Below are 20107 nucleotides of genomic sequence, written 5' to 3'. Positions count from 1 at the left end.
TTTTGCCCCTCTGAGAGGGCTTTCAGCGGCCATTTTAGGGCACATTTTTAACAATTTGCCATACAAAGAAAACGATCTAAATCCGGGTAAAAACCGGTTATTCGAGACCAGCAAATGTTTCTTGTTACATTGAGAGGCTGTTTTGGCAATTTGATCATCACCTGATTTTTCTACAGAATTTTAAATTTCTTTCCTTTCGGACTACTCATGAAGCGCCATAAAAAAGGCGAAGTTTAAAGGAAAATATCGCCAAAAGTACATCACTTGAGATCCCAAAACTACCCTCTACTTAAAGAGCAATGTCTCACCTGTAAAAAGATGCAATAAAATTTTGGGGCAGTTAAAACTGTAAAATGTTAGAAGAAGAAGTTTAAGCTGTGCTTTTGTCAACAAAGACCGCCGTCCTAATTAGCATAATAACATGAAAATAACGATGCACAGAGAAAATAATGATATATTTCACTTACCTCGCGACATGTCGACAACTGGATGTTCCACGATGCCTCATGTTATATTTCCAGTATGTTTCAGCCACATTTTCGGTGATTAGTGTACGAAATCACTTTCAGACATCGCCACGGTTAAGCAGATTTCAACTCTCCGAAGCCCGCTTCATAACATCTATCAATATTATTTGTCTTTCGCCTCATAAGCCGCCGTTTACAAGAAGTTTAACAATTTGCTGAGATCCTAACTGACCCAGAGGTATGTTAGCAGCCTTTAAGATCCTCCTCTTAATCGAGGATTCTCATCAAGAACTCGTTTAAGCTCAGTTCTGTTTTGATCTGTTGTGCACCCGCCATTATTCCACAGATTGCGTTACATTTGACAAATGCACATTCCAACGGGTAGGGGGTAGGGTGGGTAGGAAGTGAAAATGTAACCGACATTAAAGCCATTTTACGCATTTCTGTGGCTAAACTAGTAACTGGCTTTCCCAGAATGATTTGAACATGAGCTTCTGCTTGCAGGTATTTTCTAGGTTATTTTTGCAGGGTAGGTAGGGGGGGGGGGGGGGGGGGTCGTGTATTAAAAAAAATAATAATAAAGAAAACCATAGACAGTATCAAGTCAAAAGAGTATGATCTGTGTATCTTGATCAGCTTTATCAGTTCATCAATGAGGCCCTATTCGGGGTTTTCAGGATACTGGATATTTGGGTGAAAAGTTAATAGGATGCAAGAAATTTAGGGGAACTATTAATTGGTTAGAGCATGTTTAGATCAGATAAAACAGGATATTAATTGAGTAGGAAATCGTTTAGCTGGATTTAACAGGATACAAAATATTTAGGACAAAAATTAACAGGATAAGGGATACACCGACACCACTCCCCCCCTCCCACAATGGGGCCTCAACAATGGTCAGCTGTTTAGGATAAAATAAATGTATGTCAACTGCTATGAGCATTTATTCTGGACCCTTAGTACTTATATCACCGTGGAATATGAAAGTTTTGTATCAGATTTTAGGGGTCTCAAGGTTAGGTAACGCAGCTCCTTGTTAGTAATTTCGAAGCCCACACTTGTTACACTGAATAGATAGATAAAGACGGGGCTGGAGAAATAAACACGGAATGAAATGTGTCCCGAATTCTGTACCGTTTAACACGAATTTCTTACATGGTAACCTTTGTGTCTGCAAAGAGATCGAGGCACAATATTCCACACTATATTTGTAAACAACTATCCTAATCTCATCGACAGCCATTAGTTTTTGATGAGAATTTTCATTTATTACAAATAGAATACGGATAGAACTCCAATAGAAAGCCTCTTCCTTGTGCTTTTTTTGTTCAGCATTATACTTGTGTCTTTCGCTGCCCGAAATGCCATCAAATGCTGCGAAAGGCAACAGACTGACAAGCAGTGCGCAAGAAAAGTTTTTCTTGGGTCAGGAAACGGCCATAAAAGTCGAAGCAATTACTGTAGCACAAAAGAGGAGGCGCTGAAAAGATGAGGCCAGAATTAGGCGGTTCACCTGTGATGAGTTCCTGACTCCTTGCCACGTTTAATCCTCCCTCTCGAGAATGGCTTCAAAGCTCAGAAACAGACAGGAGAAGGTCCTCCAAGAAGACACAACAACCGCTGAGAATCAAGCTGCAGATATTTTTGACAAGTGTCAGTTAACTCATCCAATTGCTTATGACTCATTCAACTTGTGTGCCTTAAACGTATCCCTGGCCTAATTCTTTAAAAGCTAAGCGTCAACATTAGTGCTTTGCTTGATAGATGCGGGTATTTTAAAGCGCCCTGCATAGGGTTGAAAACCAGTCTTGTGCAGACATGCAGCTGTGCTCCATCACAGAACTGAACGACATTAGTGGCTGTGGGGTGCGTCAGGCTCATAACGAATGGTGCCTACAAAATACAAAGGTGTTTTCGCCAGATTAAGAAAACGTGGGAAACGTAGATCTTAGCCAGGGTTATTAGAATCCACAAAGAAAACTAGGGGTAGTCATTAATTTTTCCGAGATAATTAGCTACTGCTGACGGTAGCATTTTTCTGAAAAAAGGTAAAGATATTTCTTCACAGATTCTCCTAAGGTTCGCCTTTACATGCAGAAAACTAAACATATTAAAAAACATCTTTAAACTACGTGGTAAGTGGTAACATAAAAACCACTTTTGATATGTAATAACAGAATCGTCGCAATAGCACTCCTCTGGCTTAGCCAAAATACAGTCTACATAACTTTTCCTCACAGCCAAAAACTAATGCTTTGTCGAATAGGCTTGCCACTTCCAATTCATATCATAAAATGTAGCTGTAATCACCCCTTTGTTAAAAGTTAAACGAGTTGTTTCATCCTTTCGAAAACTTTGTCGGTGTCCGTTACATTTTTTCCTGTTACTTTCTAAGTAAGTTAAACATTGACGTCTCTCGCAGTTGTTTTGCGCGCGCATTATGCCATCTACAGTTGAATTTCAGTATGATTTTTTCTACGGATACGATAAAAGCTAGTTTTTCAGCTGGAAGCCGTTCACAGTTAGTGCTTAGCGATATGCTCCTTTTCTGGTAATCCCGGTTTTAGTACAGGCTCGTAATTTTAGTACGAAATTTGTTTCGGCCACAATAGGATTTTTTTTAAGTCGCACGCTTGGAAGGGTAGTTAATTAGGTCACTAGCTCCAACCCAAGCGCGCGCCTGGCGTTTAAAACATGCCTAAAAAAGAAGGTACCGTCCTTAACTCCCTTCAGTAATTTTCTGAGCATTTCCCTTTTCTGATGCAAAAGTGAAACGGCTAAGAAAATGAAAGAAGTTTCAATAAAACGTCACTTATCATTACTTCCTGCGCACTATTCGTCAGTCTGTTGTCTTTTGCAAAATTTGATGTCACTTCCGGCAGCGAAAGACACAACTGTCCCGCTTTATCTGATCTAAACATGCTCTACCGCATTAATTTTTCCCCTAAATTTCTTGCATCCTGTTAATTTTTTACCCAAATGTCCAGTATCCTGAAAACCCCGAATAGGGCCTCACTGATGAACTGATAAAGCTGATCAAGATACACAGATCATAATCTTTTGACTTGATACTGTCTATGGTTTTCTTTTTTTCTTTTTGTTTTTTTAATACACGACCCCCGCCCCCCTCCCCCTACCTACCCTGCAAAAATAACCTAGAAAATACCTGCAAGCAGAAGCTCATGTTCAAATCATTCTGGGAAAGCCAGTTACTAGTTTAGCCACAGAAATGCGTAAAATGGCTTTAATGTCGGTTACATTTTCACTTCCTACCCACCCTACCCCCTACCCGTTGGAATGTGCATTTGTCAAATGTAACGCAATCTGTGGAATAATGGCGGGTGCACAACAGATCAAAACAGAACTGAGCTTAAACGAGTTCTTGATGAGAATCCTCGATTAAGAGGAGGATCTTAAAGGCTGCTAACATACCTCTGGGTTAGTTAGGATCTCAGCAAATTGTTAAACTTCTTGTAAACGGCGGCTTATGAGGCGAAAGACAAATAATATTGATAGATGTTATGAAGCGGGCTTCGGAGAGTTGAAATCTGCTTAACCGTGGCGATGTCTGAAAGTGATTTCGTACACTAATCACCGAAAATGTGGCTGAAACATACTGGAAATATAACATGAGGCATCGTGGAACATCCAGTTGTCGACATGTCGCGAGGTAAGTGAAATATATCATTATTTTCTCTGTGCATCGTTATTTTCATGTTATTATGCTAATTAGGACGGCGGTCTTTGTTGACAAAAGCACAGCTTAAACTTCTTCTTCTAACATTTTACAGTTTTAACTGCCCCAAAATTTTATTGCAGGTTTTTACAGGTGAGACATTGCTCTTTAAGTGGAGGGTAGTTTTGGGATCTCAAGTGATGTACTTTTGGCGATATTTTCCTTTAAACTTCGCCTTTTTTATGGCGCTTCATGAGTAGTCCGAAAGGAAAGAAATTTAAAATTCTGTAGAAAAATCAGGTGATGATCAAATTGCCAAAACAGCCTCTCAATGTAACAAGAAACATTTGCTGGTCTCGAATAACCGGTTTTTACCCGGATTTAGATCGTTTTCTTTGTATGGCAAATTGTTAAAAATGTGCCCTAAAATGGCCGCTGAAAGCCCTCTCAGAGGGGCAAAACTAAGATGGTGGCCCCAGTGCTAAAATACGAATCGAATTGAACTGAAAGTTGTATTTTTGTGAATCACTTATCTAGACCATTCATCTGAGGAAGTTTGAGGAATTTGATTTTTTCTGGTCCAAATGGCCATAGTTGAAAATTACAGAGGGTGCCTCTTAAATAGCTTCCACACTGACGTATGCCTGATTAAGTGCCTGAACTGTGGCTGAAACAAAATAATCCTCGCAGTTTGTGAGCAATTCCAATTTTGATCCCAAAATTTTTTCTAATTATAATTTGGATAACTCTGCTTTGTGACATCTATACATCTTAACAAACTCGGTTCTTATACGGATCTCAGTTCCTGTCAGTACCATCCAACCGGCTACAATGACGGTGACCGTGGCCTTTGATAAAGGGAAAATAAAACTGAAGGGCAAATCTAAGGAAAAGGTGTGTGGCATGTTCAAGCCAACAGTGGTTTATATTCCGAATTCTAAATTATAACTTTTCTTCTCAGTTAACAAAAAACCTAGTCACCGGATATCTCTATCTCTCTCGATATCTATCGTGCCATTCTAAAGAAAATTACTCCACACGACAGATCCTACTTTGTCGGGTGTATGTAAAAAATAGACGCTGGCCCCATTGCCATCCATTAACAGCATAAAACAAATTATAATGGCTTCATTTTACCAAGAAGATATCTTTTTTTTTTCAAATTTCCCTGGACAGAGGGACTCTACGATTCAATCGAAAACAATTTCTTAATCACTTGCAAATATGTTTCAAAGAAAGAAAAAGTGGTGGTTATATGCACTTTAATGATGATTCTCATTCAACGGGTCCACAAATTAAAAGAATAGCCCTGGGATGGGACATTCCTCGTAGATGCGAAGTCATATTCGGTTGCCAGGCTTCCAACCATTTCGACAAACGAAGCAGAGTTAGCGTCTGTTATTCCACTCCCTTGATCAGCACGTGCACAAGAACTTCCCCCTCCACCAATCATCATCACTGATCCATCACCATTAAGCCAGTCACACCAGAAGCCGATGATGCTAGCGCTTTCGATTTCACCACTGCACTCAGCCTGTTGAAACCCGTCTATTGAGTTGTACTGACCACCATACTGAACCGTGCAGCTTCCCAGACACTGGTTACTGGCCCAAACTTTGCCATTTCTAAAGTCGCCATAGCTTGTGATTTTTGATCGGAACGTTTGTCCAGCCAAACAGTCACCTGTGGTCTGTAACAAAGAAGTGTGACTCGGCTCATCACTGCTCGTCATCTTAAAGGCTCTGCCCCTGACCAACGAAAACGCCGGTGAGATCATGTCACAGTCAACGGATGAATCTGTGGTTATTTCCATGGTAACGTGCTGGTCATACCACCAGAGTCCGTCGTCACGCATCCAGTTTTTGTCCTCGTTGTTTGCGAATCGAGCGATAAGCGTCCATCCTTTGTCGTCATTTGTCATGTGACAGTATGTCTGAATGACAGCAAAGGAATAATAAGTAGAAAAAACAACAGCAACAACAACAACAACAAAAACGATTCCAAAAATTTTATAGACTATAAACTTGGCAGGATAAAATATCAAAAGGTTAGCTCAAAAACTGTCAAGGGACGTATTCTCAAGCTTACTGGATTTGACTTTGGCAAACTGACTTTGGAAACGTTGAAATCCAAAACCCGCAACATCAAATCAAATCAAGACACTAGACTAATGTAGACCGACACTAGAGTGGGGTTACACATGTAACAATAGGGACTTTAAGCAACGACAACGCGGACGGCGACGGGAACGCCATGAGATCAGGGAAAAGCCAAAAGGTCCACTGCGCATGACTGGCGGGAAACAAGTTGACGTTCTGCGTTCGGGCCCGACGTGAGTGAAGCTCATTTCGCGTTGTCTGAAAACGTGAGTTTTCGCTTTCGTTTCCTCTGCTGTGTCAACGCTAAATAACCCGTGTTACTAATTTCGAGGAACTTTAATGTTTGTCTTCTCTTGTTAAGTGACATATTTCATTTTAAAGAAACGTCGAGAAATCTGAATTGAGCTCAAGCCAGTCGGCGAACATGTGAGTACCGTGAAATATCTTTTTGAAAGCTTATGTAAATAAAGACAACTTACACGAATTTCAATCGAAATTTTTCCTTTCAAGAAGTACTCAAATGTCAAATGGCTCATTATGGTGAGATTCTAACACATTTAAAAGGGTAGACACCATTAAAACTTGCGTAGCTGTTTCCATTTTCAGTCGTAAGATCAGTGGTTTACCTAGATCTTTATCAGTCGGCGCACTGATCTGTCGCGCCAGTCTGATTAAACATCTGCTGATAATAAGTTTATTTACTTCATTGTACAACTCAGCGAGAAGGGGCAAGTTGCGTTTGTGGAAGCGAAATTCGAACCGGCACTCATCTTCAAACCATCGAAGTTAAAATCAGGAAAAGAATCATAAGGTTGGTCGAGATCATTCGATCGGTTTAAATCGTACAAAAGTAGAAGTTCGTCATCGTTTAACACACCTTTATCGTGATTATCAAGAGTTGATTGCGAACTTCTTTCAATGCGGTCATTCTAGTTCATCCTGATAAACAGAGGACGAATAATGTCAATAAGCTTGACAGTGCGGAAACCGCGGTTTCCGACGGTGCTGCTTAATGTTTGTGAATTCCCGCCACAACGGCCTTCTCTCCCCAGCCTTCTCACAGGTTTCGGCGTCCCCGTCGCCGTCCGCGTTCCCACTGCTTAAAGTCCCTAATAACTATGAAAACCCAAGGATTTATTTGCTCGAAGGGTATTTTTGTTGAGTTATTCTCGGGAAAACATATTACCAATGGGGGGAAGGGGCTTAAGACATTTTTTTTTTCTTCAGAAGGGAAACAACAACGCGGATTGGGGTTCATGATCAAACGTTGGACCTCTCCATCTGGAAACCAATTCACTATTTCAAAAAAAAAAACAACAACAACAAACAAACAAACAAATGACTTTTTACAGCGGCTTCTCACCTGAAATAGCACAGCTCTGCGTCTTACCATGTATGAGCTATCTTGCAATCATCTTTGTTTGGCTAATATCTGCGCCTCTTCGCATGATCTAGCGCCTTAAAGGCATGGGGTTACATTTATTTATCGATGCACTTATTGCACATTAAGAGTGATTTTCTGAGAGTGTCGAGAATCGGAAGACGAAAAAAAATCGATTTTTCTTTTATTTTGCCAAAACATACCTTTGGGTGAACTTATTCAAGGAAAAATAGTTTAAAGTTCCAACAATTTATTTTCCGGCCAAAATTTAAAAAAAGTTCGAAATTTGCATATAATGGCGGTTTTTTAAAATGCTCAGAATTTCACGCTTCTTTACGAAAACAGCGGGGGCGTAAAAACAATCCTATGAAAACAAAACTTGGCTCAAATATTATTTCATTCTTATACTTTAAAATTGTGTAATAAGTTTCTTGAAGTTTTGTTTGTAGCTTTTCAACGAAGGGTATTTGTACAGCCGCCATTTGTGTCTCTTGGGAAGGAACAAATAAAGGCCAACTTTGACTAGTATAAATGGCCTCTGGTATATATCATTTGGTCAAAATATCTACATTTTAGGAAACCTTGGTTACTATTTTTTTCACCCGAAAAGTTATAGCTCTGGGAATTAAAATGTTCTCCGTCAGTAAAATAATCTGCGCCTGCTTTTAGAGCAAATATTGGTTTTTGTTCTAAAGAGAAAAGTACCACAAGGAGACCAAGGAGCTTTCTGAAACAAATATGTAACTTTTTGAAGTGATCAAAGAAGTAAGGTAGGTACATGTTTCACCCATTTTACGTAGGGCTCACAAGTACCTTCCCCCATCCTAACCCCTCCTTACTGCAAGCCTAATTAATTAATTGAAATTAATTAATTAAACAAACATTAAAGTTTGCACCTTATTTCCATAGTGCCATATTGCCATATTGCCATAGTGCCATATTGCCATAGTGCCTTATTGCCATAGTGCCTTATTACCATAGTGATTTAGCGACGTCAACCCCCAAACCATCCCAATAGTGCACTCTGCACTAAAAACGAGCCACAAATGGAAGTACGAAACCCATGGAGCACGTTGTACAAGTTTTTGAAACCAATTCTCAGTCAGGCACAATGTTTCTCAGCGTTCCATTATTTATTTTTTTAAACGGCGCAAGTTGAGTCATGAGCTCCACTACGTCAGACCCCACATTGACTGATCCATTTCAATCTTGACTTGTCCACTTCATGACACTTTTGTATTTTTTGCGGTTCGGCAAAGAAGGCTGTTTCGTTTCGCGCCACGCTAAATCACTTTTAATTTCGTTCAATCATTTCTAATTACACTGGACCATTCCTTCTATGACTGAACAGCTCAACATTAAGTTAAGCTATTTGAAGTTTGCACGAATGATTTGACTTCGTACTGCACTATTTGTGTCTGCATTAAATCAGTTGGCACTACACTAAACCATTGGTCGGTGAGCTGAACCATTTCTTGGTGAATTAAATGATTTGTCGATTACTTCAACCGTCCCACCATTAATTACACCATTTTGAAACAGAACACTTAACCGTTTGTTGTCAGACCTGATCATTCTGCGTATCATAGTCAGATGGATTCTCATTTAAATAAACTGATTCTTAATAGTTTGTTCCATTTTGATATCGGTGACTGAACCATTTCTAAATTGTCTAAATCATTTACTGTTTCAGTAGACCGTTTAACACAAGAACACCTAACTATTTGTATTTAGACAGCATCATTTGTCAATCATTTATTTCATTTCGCAAACCATCACTAAACCATTTATGTTTGGTCTGTGCCGTTTAATAATCTTGTATTTTCGGTGGAGACGACCGCCCATAACTGAAAAGTCCTGGAAAAAGGCTGCTGGTCCTGGAAAGTTCTGGAAATCTGTTAAACTCAAGTAAAAAAAAAAAAATGAAATGTATGGCAGACAGTAAGGAGAATTAACATTGAAATCTTGGGAGTGAAAGGGTTAATGTGAATTTTAGAGTACTGGAAAAGTCCTGGAAATTTGTTTCTAAAAAAGGGTATGAACCCTGCATTGTGAGTGATCCAAAATCTGATGTTATGCGATTGCCACTGGCGTGATTTTTGTTTTGTTTCGTTTAAAGAAACAAGAAAAGGACAATATTATCGCAATGTCTTTGTCCTCCTTTCAGTCAGTATGTACAGAGAGATTTTTCTCAATGACCTAATGTGGAAACCCATTAGAGAGGCTTTATTATGGGTTTTCAAGATACAAGATATTTACAATAGGTGAAAAATTAATGCTATAAATTAATTTTGCCATTGGAAATTAACAGAATTTTGGATATTTGGAATGTGGGATATACCGACCTTAAATATGCCTACCCCCCCCCCCCTTTCCCTAATGGGGCATCAGTAGAATTCCAAGTTAATTTTAAAAAGAGATTTGCATATACTGTTTTCAGCTAAAAGCCTTTTTAAAAAGGAGATTGAGGGCAAAAATGGAAGTAACTATAGTGTTGGTTTTTCGCTTATTGTTAAATCTTGTTCACTTGGCTTAACTCCGACATTGTGATTTATGAAATTTTGTGAAATACATAATTCGTGTGTATGTGCAGTGTGTATTTATTGATGAACAAATGACGAGTGTTTTCGGTTATTCTTTTATCCTCGCTAAAACCGTGGTGGTGTTAGGGTTTGAGGGGGGTTGTTTAATCTGTTACACAAAAAAGCAACACTTTTCTCTAAGATTAAAAATTTTACCGACTTATGGGGACCCAACTTGTGTATATTTTTTATCAACTTGTGGGGACCTCTTAAATGACCCCAGTTATATAGTTTAGAAGCAAAAAAAAAAAACAGATTTAAGCGGACTTTTTTTGCGGGGACACGAAAATGTCCCCATAATTTGAACAGACCCCACTTTGCTGGTATGTATTCATATGAATGTCCCCGTAAGTGTGCAGCGGTGAACGTGTATGCGCCGTTTAATCTGGGGCAGTGCTTACATGTGGCAGTGCTAGATCTAGTGGCTGTGGTAGTCTCTTTGACTGCGCTTACAAGTTGTAATATGTGAACCCCATCAAATATTGAAAGAAGACATGAGATTGAGAAAAAATGTAAACTACTGTTTATTACAAGTTCCACATACAATGTTATAATTATTTTGATTTTTTAGCACCCTCTTGAACCTGAAAACAAAAAAGAACAACAGAATTGAGATAACTGTATCTGTTATCAAAAGACATAGCAACTTAAACAAATAATGCACTGATCGCAAATCTTATTTCATTTGACCAAGTCCAACAAACGGCAACAACTCTTTAACACTTCTAAGTAAGAAACCAGGAATAAAATAACCATTGACCCACGGCCGGGAGACATACAACCTGTTGAAATGGGCATCAGTGCATGTGCATGATACATGTGCCCCTTATCAAACCTACACTTCAGTCAAATTCCAGCCTTCTCACGCCGATAAAAAAACTCATTTCATAAATTGGCTTACATGATTCAGCTATCACAGAATGTCAGACTCTCACCTTCTAAACAAGACTAACGGAACCTAGTGTGAAGACGAAAAAAAGACTCGAAGTACTCGCGATACATTGTATGTAAACTTCCAGTCGTTTTCCTGTCAGAAACCATTTCTTATGACGGCTGTTTTCAATACATGAATGCCATTTTTACAAGCTTGTTGCCACCGATGAAGCTTTGGCGGCACAACACACACAATTATTGTAGTTTCGAGAAAAATTTTTTATTGAAATTATAAACATGGAAACATCCACTTGCATTCCATGCCCGTCAAAATGGCGGCGTCTTCTTCGAAAGCCGTTCTAAAATGACACGGATTTTATCGATCCTCCTTGCCAAACGTTCTCAACTCTAGCACAAGGAACGTTCGAGAGCGATGGCTCGTAACCTAACCCTAACCCTAACCCTAATCCTAACCCTAACCCTGGTATTGAACGATGGAACCTCGAACCAAGCTTTTCTAAGAGCTCATATTCTCCAAAACTGGCATATACCGGACTGTTAAATGACCCTTTTACGAATTTTTTTATTATTTGTTTTAATAACTCGAGGGAATCAAAGAAATATTGGCGGTATATTAAGTGCGGGAGATATTTCCGAAGCGAGTCGCTAATGAGATGTGAAGAAAGATGACTTTGATGAAGAAATGCAACTGTAAGTGCATTTGTCTCATCAGTGATGAATTTTTGCAGGTTGTAGATATTACCAACAAAACGCCTCGGCAATTTCAAAAGTTCCAAACATGGAGCTGCGATCAACTCGTCTTTTACCCTTAATCAGAGTTATATGAATATAATGATGTTTTTTACTCCGGAATCCGATATCGCAACACCCAACAGGGTTTTCCTTGTTTTCATATAGCCCGCTTTCAGGCGCGTTCTACAGATATTTTCGCGTAACGCAGAGATAGAATAAGTAAGACGACGTCTTCCCGTCCGTTATCCTATGATGAATACTTACGGGGGAAGATCAGATATTTGGCATGTCTCAGTCACTTTGAGTTCGTCAAGACATCAAACAGGTTTCAGGCTAGTATTACTACTGCTACCGAGAACTGTATGTCCGAGAGTTAATCTAAGCAATATGCCCTTTGCAGCTGGGGTCACGTGACCAAATTTTTCCTAGGAAAATTTTTATATTATGGGCTATAACTTGAAGAATGTCAGGAAAATTCAGACTGTCATAAAATCTCATTCTTTAATGATGGGGGCCTCAAACCTGGCCATTTTGATGTTTTCGACATGCTTTTTTCCATTTCTGGCATTCGTTAAGTTATAGCCCATAATTGTATGAAAAATAGGTCACGTGATGGCTCAGCTCCAAAGGACCTATCATGGACACTGTAGTGAGCGTCTAGATTGGGTTATTATAGCCATTTGCTAACTGAAAAAAAAAAAAAAAAGATGTAAACTTAAGGTGAATTAATCCAGAATTACATTTGTTGAACGTGCATTTATGCTCTGTTTCCCCTTTTCCTCCACGCTTTCAAAGACTGACCGTTGAAAGTCTGTAGAATCACTTCTCTTCGATTGTTGACGTTAACATCGACCAGTGAATACAAATTCTGAGTGGGAAACTTTGTTTGCAGAGCCAATTTAACTTGTACATGCAGTGTCAGGATGGTTATTGACACTGCATGTACAAAATAATTTGATAAACGAGCAAGCGACTGGGTACGGATTTTCAAATCGATTACTTTGACCTGAGCCTGGTAACTATTTATCACATGTCAGTGTTTCTGTCTCAAACACAAAGACGCAATACACTTTTGAAAAGCTGTGGTTTAAAATATATTTGTATGGTTTGACGTTGTCCCACCAAATCGTTTTTAAATGCTCTAAGTTTTTCGAGAGCGTAGCTCGAGGAAAACTGTGACCTTTGAGGAAAAGAGTGTCCCAGGGCAAATATCCCGACATATTTTAGCGCCAAATAGAGGCTGTTTTGTCTGTAATTCCACAGGGAGCACAAAATCTTGTTGAGTAGGAAGAGAGTAAATAAACGAATGAAAATAACAAATAGTTTACCTTTACCACAAATGCTTTTTGAGCACGACAAAACTTTGCAAACCCCTCCCCCAGTTCGCAGTATTTTCTTATGCGTACGAAGTCACCCAATCTCCACACAGAAACAAAATGTCGCGAGTTAATACCTGAAGCGTTTTTGGCGAGATTTCGCGATAACAACTGAGAGCAGGGGAAGGATTTTGTAAAGATTTGTCATGTCAAAAAAGCATGTGCTGGGTAAGGGAGGGATACGCAAGCGCGCGTTGGATGACGTGTTTGGGAATTAGATAACTGTACGATCATGTTGCGAAACGCAATTTGAGAAAAGACTTTGCAAAAGACGCTAAAATTATCCGACTGTCGTAAAAGTATTCGAAAACAAGTTCGACCAAGTTGTAAAAGAATCTTTCGACTCCACTTTGTGTTTGTTTGGTTTCTTGAAAGCTGCGAAATTTAGAGACTCAGGCGAATTTTCGAATTGCGTCTAAAATGTTTGGGCAAAGAGTGGATGGTGTAGCAGCCCTTGTAAGGTCCCACATGAATGGTTTGATACCCTTTGAGAGAACAACAGAACAAACAACAGAAACAATGCCCCTAGCCCTAAAACAATAACAGCTGCTAACAATGAAGAGAATTACAACCTTACGAGAGCTGCTACACTTCTGCAAAGAGTTTCCTCCATTGTCAGTAATATATGCATACCAAAAAAAAATTTTGCACAGCGCGAAAAGGCCTTGGTACGAGTTTAGTGCTATAGCGTTGTACAGGACGTATGAAGGAAATATAATGTAGGTAGCGGTTTTCCCTGTCAGGTCGCGTAAGAAACGACGACAGGAGACAAAGGTATGTTATTCATTCTTTTCATTCTTTTATTAACTTTCTTCCTACTCAACAGGATTGTGTGCCTCCTGTGATTATCCTTCAGTTACTTTTCGCAACAAGCGCGGTTTTGAATATCACTCGGATATTCCCAGCGCGTTAAAACCAATCGCGCGTGGGCGAAAATTTTTGATGAATAGGACAATCATATGACTTTTGGAGGGCATATAGTTTATTTGTGGCCCATTACGACGGACACAAATAAACTATATGCCCGACAAAAGTCATTTGATTATCATTATTATGAATACACAAGGCCAAATCGTACAAATTCATTCAAATTAATAAGAAAAAATGTTTAACAGAGATGTAGCATGAAACTATGATATGGAAAGTTGTTGCTACAATACGATTAGTTCAACAAGAGCCAAATGAAATTCCTTGCTGTTTACAATAATAAAAGTCAAATATAATCAAGTTTTAAAAAGACTAGCAACAAGGATTAGCAGAAATCAGATGATTGCCTTGTAAACTTTCTTACTCCCCGCTCAGTTGTTTTCTTGGTGTTTTTCGCCTGAGCTTTTTGCTCAATTTCGTCCAGTTGCTCGTTGGCTCAAAATAGTTTCCAGCAGTTAGATTTTGATGGATCATTATTAACCACTCTTTATCACTTGATGCAACAATCATGGTATCAACAAACTGCCCAGTCATTGGTGACCACGCTGTTATCATTTTCGTGACACAATGGGTTTCCATAGCAACAAAATGACCTCCTAAAAACACCCTTAATTATAGCTTTAGGGGCTTATAATTCAAAAACGGCAAGGTGAAATTTTTTTATATCATTAAATTTTGATGAGCACGATAAGACGCAACTTTTGGCAAAGTTTTAAAAAATTCTGTACATAGAGTTCAGAGCCACCTTAAGGTTACAGTATACCTTCAGGGGTGTCTCGCGCGCAAGCGATGTAGCGCGTGCAGTTTAAGCTGTAGATACCTAAACTCAAATTAAATTAAAGCTTATGGAGCGGGCTATCAAACTATACCAAGAATTTTGAAAGAAAATGAATTGTCGAATTTTTCACGACCACTAAATGGGAGCGCCCGAATCACCTTCCAAAAGCTACAAGTCAAAGCGAATTTCGTTTTTCGCCAATTTAATTTTTTCCTCGGTTTCAGGACCCAAAGCGCTTAAAAAACGTGTCTGCATTTTGGCATATTCGATTGCAGTAAAAAGTTACAGAACATTTTCGAAATAGGATTTAAAAAATGTGGAGTGATCGTACAAAAATCGCTCTCGAAGAAAAAGTATTTCGAAATTAACAATTCCCAGAAACGCTTTTGTAGTTTATATGTTAAACTAGCCACTGTCCAAATTTAACAGCAATTGAACAAATTCCCTCTGAGTTATAACTCTTTAAAGTGTCTGCTTCAAGTGAAAAAATTCATTCGAGAAAACAGCGCTAAGAAAAATTTTCTGCTTCGCAAACAAACTCCGCCCACAAACGCCTTCAACTGGGCTCTCAGATAACTAAGCCAATCAGTGCAGGGAAACTTTACTACCGTTAACCTCCTGGTGAAATTTACGCGCGAATCTCTAAAAAACTCTTGTTTCGCAATGCGCTCAAGGAACCGAAGGCAGAGAGATAATTTTTCTGTAGTTCGGTTTTTCTTGAAGCTGGTCTGGCAAAATGGGGAAGACTAAAAAGGATACGAACGCTAGAGTGGCTGAGCGAAGGAAACAAACAAAAGACAGCGCGGAGAGCAACTGTGTGTGGGCAACTGTACATGGATAATATTTGAAATAGTCTCAATGAGTCCGACGATTCGTCAATATCGGACTCATCAGAAGAGTCTCTGTCAGCATTCCTGTTATTGCTGTCAAGTTCCGAAATTTTTACAGAACCTTTCTTTTCTCTTACCACGACTATTTGCCCGCCTTATACGATAACTATAGCTTCATCCGCGTGGCGAACTTTCGCTTCTTCACTCATTGATGTATTTTCATTCGTTCTTCGCTGTTTTCGCTTTTTCGAACCGGTCCATGGTTTAAACGTGGTCTATGTTTACTTATAACTTAATAGAGACAATATCAAAAATGGTGGGTAGTCAGAACAACAATGCTGATCAACTGAGTAGTCAATTCATGACATCCATATAGGTAATTCCCGCGAAAATCGTCTCGGTTGACTGCATACGCGCCATAGGGCTGTCAATCATGAGGTAAACTTTTACTTCCGGTGAAAACGTAAAACCGCCATTTCTCCGCCAATATTTAGCCTTTTTCAAAAAATTTTTTCAGAAATTAGAGATTATTCTTCGACCACTGTTTTGACCCAAAAATCCAAATTTGAAGAAAATTGCCGACCCGAAGGTATACTGTAACCTTAAATTTTCAAAACTTTAAGGTTGCGCTGAACCTTATGTACAGATTTTTTTTAAAACTTTGCCAAAAGTTGCATCATGCTCATTAAAATTTGGTAATATGAAAAATTTCACCGTGCCGTTTTTGAATTATAAGCCCCTAAAGCAGTAATTAAGGGTGTTTTTAGCAGGTCATTCTGCTGCTATGGTAACCTATTGCATCATGAAAATGACAACACTGTGTTCACCAATGATTTGGCAGTTTTTTTTGATACCATGATTGTAGCATCAAGTGTTAAAGAGTGTTTATAACTACCCATCAAAATCAGGAGCCATAATCGGGGACGGAGACCGTAAACGCGCGCCATTTCAAGTATTGGGGTTGTCCCCATGATATGGGACAATAATTCTATTTTTAGAACAAATTGCGCCATAGCCTGCGGCACACGCGCGTACATGCTGCGAGGATTTCTGTGGATGTCGCGCGGGGGAAATGGCGTCCGAAATTCCCGAAATTTTTCATGTTTTTGGCCCACAACTCAACGCGTTTACGTATGTTGGAATTTTGCTTAATGAAGTATTTTCGTCGTAAGCTGCTCCAGTTGGAGTGAAGTACGACCGTGCCGAATTTAGGTATGTTCCGCTTTAAGCTTATATATATCGCTGACCAAGTTGTGTTCCGACGGATGCTTCTTTTACATGAGCTGTACATTACACCACTTTAAATTTCACATATGTTGAAGAATAACAGCTTTTCCATTACATAGCAAAAAACTAGCTGGATATATTTAGATATAGCAGAGCTTCAGGACTTCATGGTTTCCTAGCTCCTCTTACCACACGCTTGCGAGGAATTTGCCAATCTATCGTGACCGAAAAGTAAAACAAAATAATTGCTAGTTTGAGTTTCGCCTGAATTGTAAGCAGATGGTTGTCCAATACACCCAACTAGAGTCGATTCGTGTTTTAAATTGACGATTCGACCAACCGGATGTCGATTCGAGGACCCTTTTGGATGGAATCGACACGAGTCGTTTCTCTTTCTGTCGATTCGTCATGCCGGAAGTCGATTTGCGCCAGACTTAGAAAATATAGCGCATCTGGGCTTTGAGGGTGGGTTGAAAATGTTGTCGATTCGACACGATTCGATCGAATCGTGACGAATCGTGGCCCTTGCTGTCGATTCGTCATACCGGAAGTCGATTTGGGCCAGACTTACAAAATATAGCTCATCTGCGCTTTGAGGGTGGGCTGAAAATATTGTCGATTCGACACGATTCGATCGAATCGTGACGAATCGTGGCCCTTGCTGTCGATTCGTCGTACCGGAAGTCGATTTGCGCCAGACTTACAAAATATAGCTCATCTGCGCTTTGAGGGTGGGCTGAAAATGTTGTCGATTCGACTCGATTCGATCAAATCGTGACGAATCGTGGCCCTTGCTGTCGATTCGTCATACCGGAAGTCGATTTTGCGCCAGACTTAGAAAATATAGCGCATCTGGACTTTGAGGGTGGGTGAAAATGTTGTCGATTCGACACGATTCGATGGAATCGTGACGAATCGTGGCCCTTGCTGTCGATTCGTCATACCGGAAGTCGATTTGGGCCAGACTTAGAAAATATAGCGCATCTGGGCTTTGAGGGTGGGCTGAAAATGTCGTCGATTCGACACGATTCGATCGAATCGTGACGAATCGTGGCCCTTGCTGTCGATTCGTCGTACCGGAAGTCGATTTTGCGCCAGACTTAGAAAATATAGCGCATCTGGGCTTTGAGGGTGGGTGAAAATGTTGTCGATTCGACACGATTCGATCGAATCGTGACGAATCGTGGCCCTTGCTGTCGATTCGTCATACCGGAAGTCGATTTGCGCGAGACTTAGAAAATATAGCGCATCTGGGCTTTGAGAGTGGGTTGAAAATGTTGTCGATTCGACACGATTCGATCGAATCTTGAGGAATCGTCTCCCTTGTTTCAAAATCATTGCTGAATGTCTACAGGTGAGGTTCAATTTTTTTTTGTATTAAATTATAAATCAGTTCACTATTGGTAGCTTACTGTATCGAGTGTGTTGTAATTGGATATTTGCTGTACATCCATCATTATATTTGTAAGGCTAACATCTAGTGACATATGCATGTTTAATGGCTTTTAAACTAGGCAATCTTAAGATAACTTAAACTGTTACGGAACCATTTCTCATTAATTACTGTTTTTTTGAAATTAACTATGCAATAAATGGTGTAATATTTGGAACTGGAACAACATAGTGGATTAAGTTTTGTATTCTGGTCTAGCTTTTTATCTATCCTAGCATTATTCATCAAAATTAGGCACCTTGCTATGTATTAAATCGTAAATAGGAAATATAAACTCGTAATATTATAAGGCATACACGAGAAATCGTAAATGTCAATTGTTATAATTAAGGATGCATAACTGCTTATTGTGTAGTCCCATAAAATACCCTTTTTTTTAAGGATGGCCATTTGTTTATCGAATGTTCCCATCTGAATATCTGGACAAAAAACACATTAAGAATTGTTTGATTTTTTTTTTTTTTTTGTGATTTCTTCAACCAGGCTCAGAGTTTCCAATTATTGTTCTTGTGGTGGGTAGATAATTATTGGGCTGCACATAATTGTTATGTCGGTATTTCACAACATCACTGTGTTGAAGATGCCTATATCTGTTTTGAAATGTTATGTTGTTATATACAGAGTAATAATCTTTATGAGCTGATTATTTTTATATATGTGATATGCCTTGCTTCGTTTGATTACCTTACAAATAGTGTTACAGTCTACCAAGTGAAGCATACCTCGAAAGATTACATTAACAAAATGCTTATTTGAATATTGAACTTGTCAGTCATTTCAAGACTGCAACAATGAATTGATTCTTTGAATATTGAATTTGTTAGTCATGCAAAGAAATCAATATTAAATGTTATCTTGGAATCCATCAGTCGTATTCTTGGAGAGACAGTTGGGTTCAATTTTGCAATAATCAATTGATTATTGCATTTTTGAATTTGCGGCTGATTCAATATTGAAATAATCAAATCACTAAATGTAATTTTTGGGGGTATGTTTCACTTGGTATGAACGTGTAATTTGTGGAAGTTTTCGTTATGTTAATTGTGGTGCCAGTTACTATAGGTAAAAATATGGAAAAGGGTTTAATTATTATTTATTGATTTGGTTCATCATTTAAGCGTTGTCGTTTTCTAGGCGTTCCATTTGTTTCACTTTCTTTTCTTTGCGTATAATCTCCCTGATGTCTTGCACTGTTTGTGACCAGAAAGAGAAAAGTATCAAGATATGTTCTTTGTAGTAACTGTAGTTGAGTATGTTAGTTGGTATTTGTGCCAATTTACTATTAAACTGTTGTTGTTGTAGTTGTTGTTTTTGATGTTGGCATTCTATTGTTCTTTCACTTTGTATTAGTGGCTTTGGGCTTTTAAATTTCTACCTGCTTAGTGTATAATTCGTCACTAGATATGCATTTATTCGTTAACAAAGCGAGACTGCGTAATCCATGAGATGGAACGAAATTTGCGGGACATCCCATGTTTTTGTGAAGGACAATTTTTCACCCGTTCCGTTATTTCAGTCGCTAAAAAATTAGTTTTCATAACTAAAAGCATTTATGGTTAACCGTAAACTTTTATTGTAACTCTTGCAGTTAATTAGGTGGTTTGTTTGACTGCGTTGTGTGAGTTGTAATTATCCTGTTGTCTACTATTTTTGGAACATTCTTCAGCGTCCCCGTGTATATTAAT

General features: G+C 38.9%; 1 protein-coding gene and 2 long non-coding RNA genes across 3 annotated transcripts in view; 1 reads left to right on the top strand and 2 right to left on the bottom strand.

Annotated features, from left to right (window-relative positions):
- The window catches only part of LOC149105344 (uncharacterized), a 2783-nt gene extending 1969 nt beyond the window's left edge, over positions 1-814 (bottom strand). The window contains exon 1 of the long non-coding RNA XR_016201409.1: positions 468-814. This is a non-coding gene — a long non-coding RNA (uncharacterized LOC149105344). The remainder of the gene's footprint in view (positions 1-467) is intronic.
- A 4180-nt stretch (positions 815-4994) lies between these two features.
- On the bottom strand, positions 4995-6136 carry LOC110043989 (uncharacterized). Its single transcript, XM_020749501.2, has one exon. The coding sequence runs from the start codon at positions 6062-6064 to the stop codon at positions 5423-5425; it is 642 nt and encodes a 213-aa protein (XP_020605160.1). The 5' UTR covers positions 6065-6136; the 3' UTR covers positions 4995-5422.
- Positions 6137-17869: 11733 nt separating this feature from the next.
- LOC149105343 (uncharacterized) lies at positions 17870-19723 on the top strand. The gene is made up of 2 exons (XR_016201692.1): positions 17870-18323; positions 19557-19723. It is a non-coding gene; the product is annotated as an uncharacterized LOC149105343 (long non-coding RNA).
- Positions 19724-20107: the final 384 nt, after the last annotated feature.

This window comes from Orbicella faveolata, unplaced genomic scaffold (genome assembly GCF_042242905.1).
Source record: "Orbicella faveolata isolate gen_17 unplaced genomic scaffold, um_ofav_v1 contig_34, whole genome shotgun sequence".
NCBI lineage: Eukaryota > Metazoa > Cnidaria > Anthozoa > Scleractinia > Merulinidae > Orbicella > Orbicella faveolata.
The sequence above is the reverse complement of the archived record's forward strand: the minus strand, read 5'-3'. Positions and strand labels throughout refer to the sequence as shown.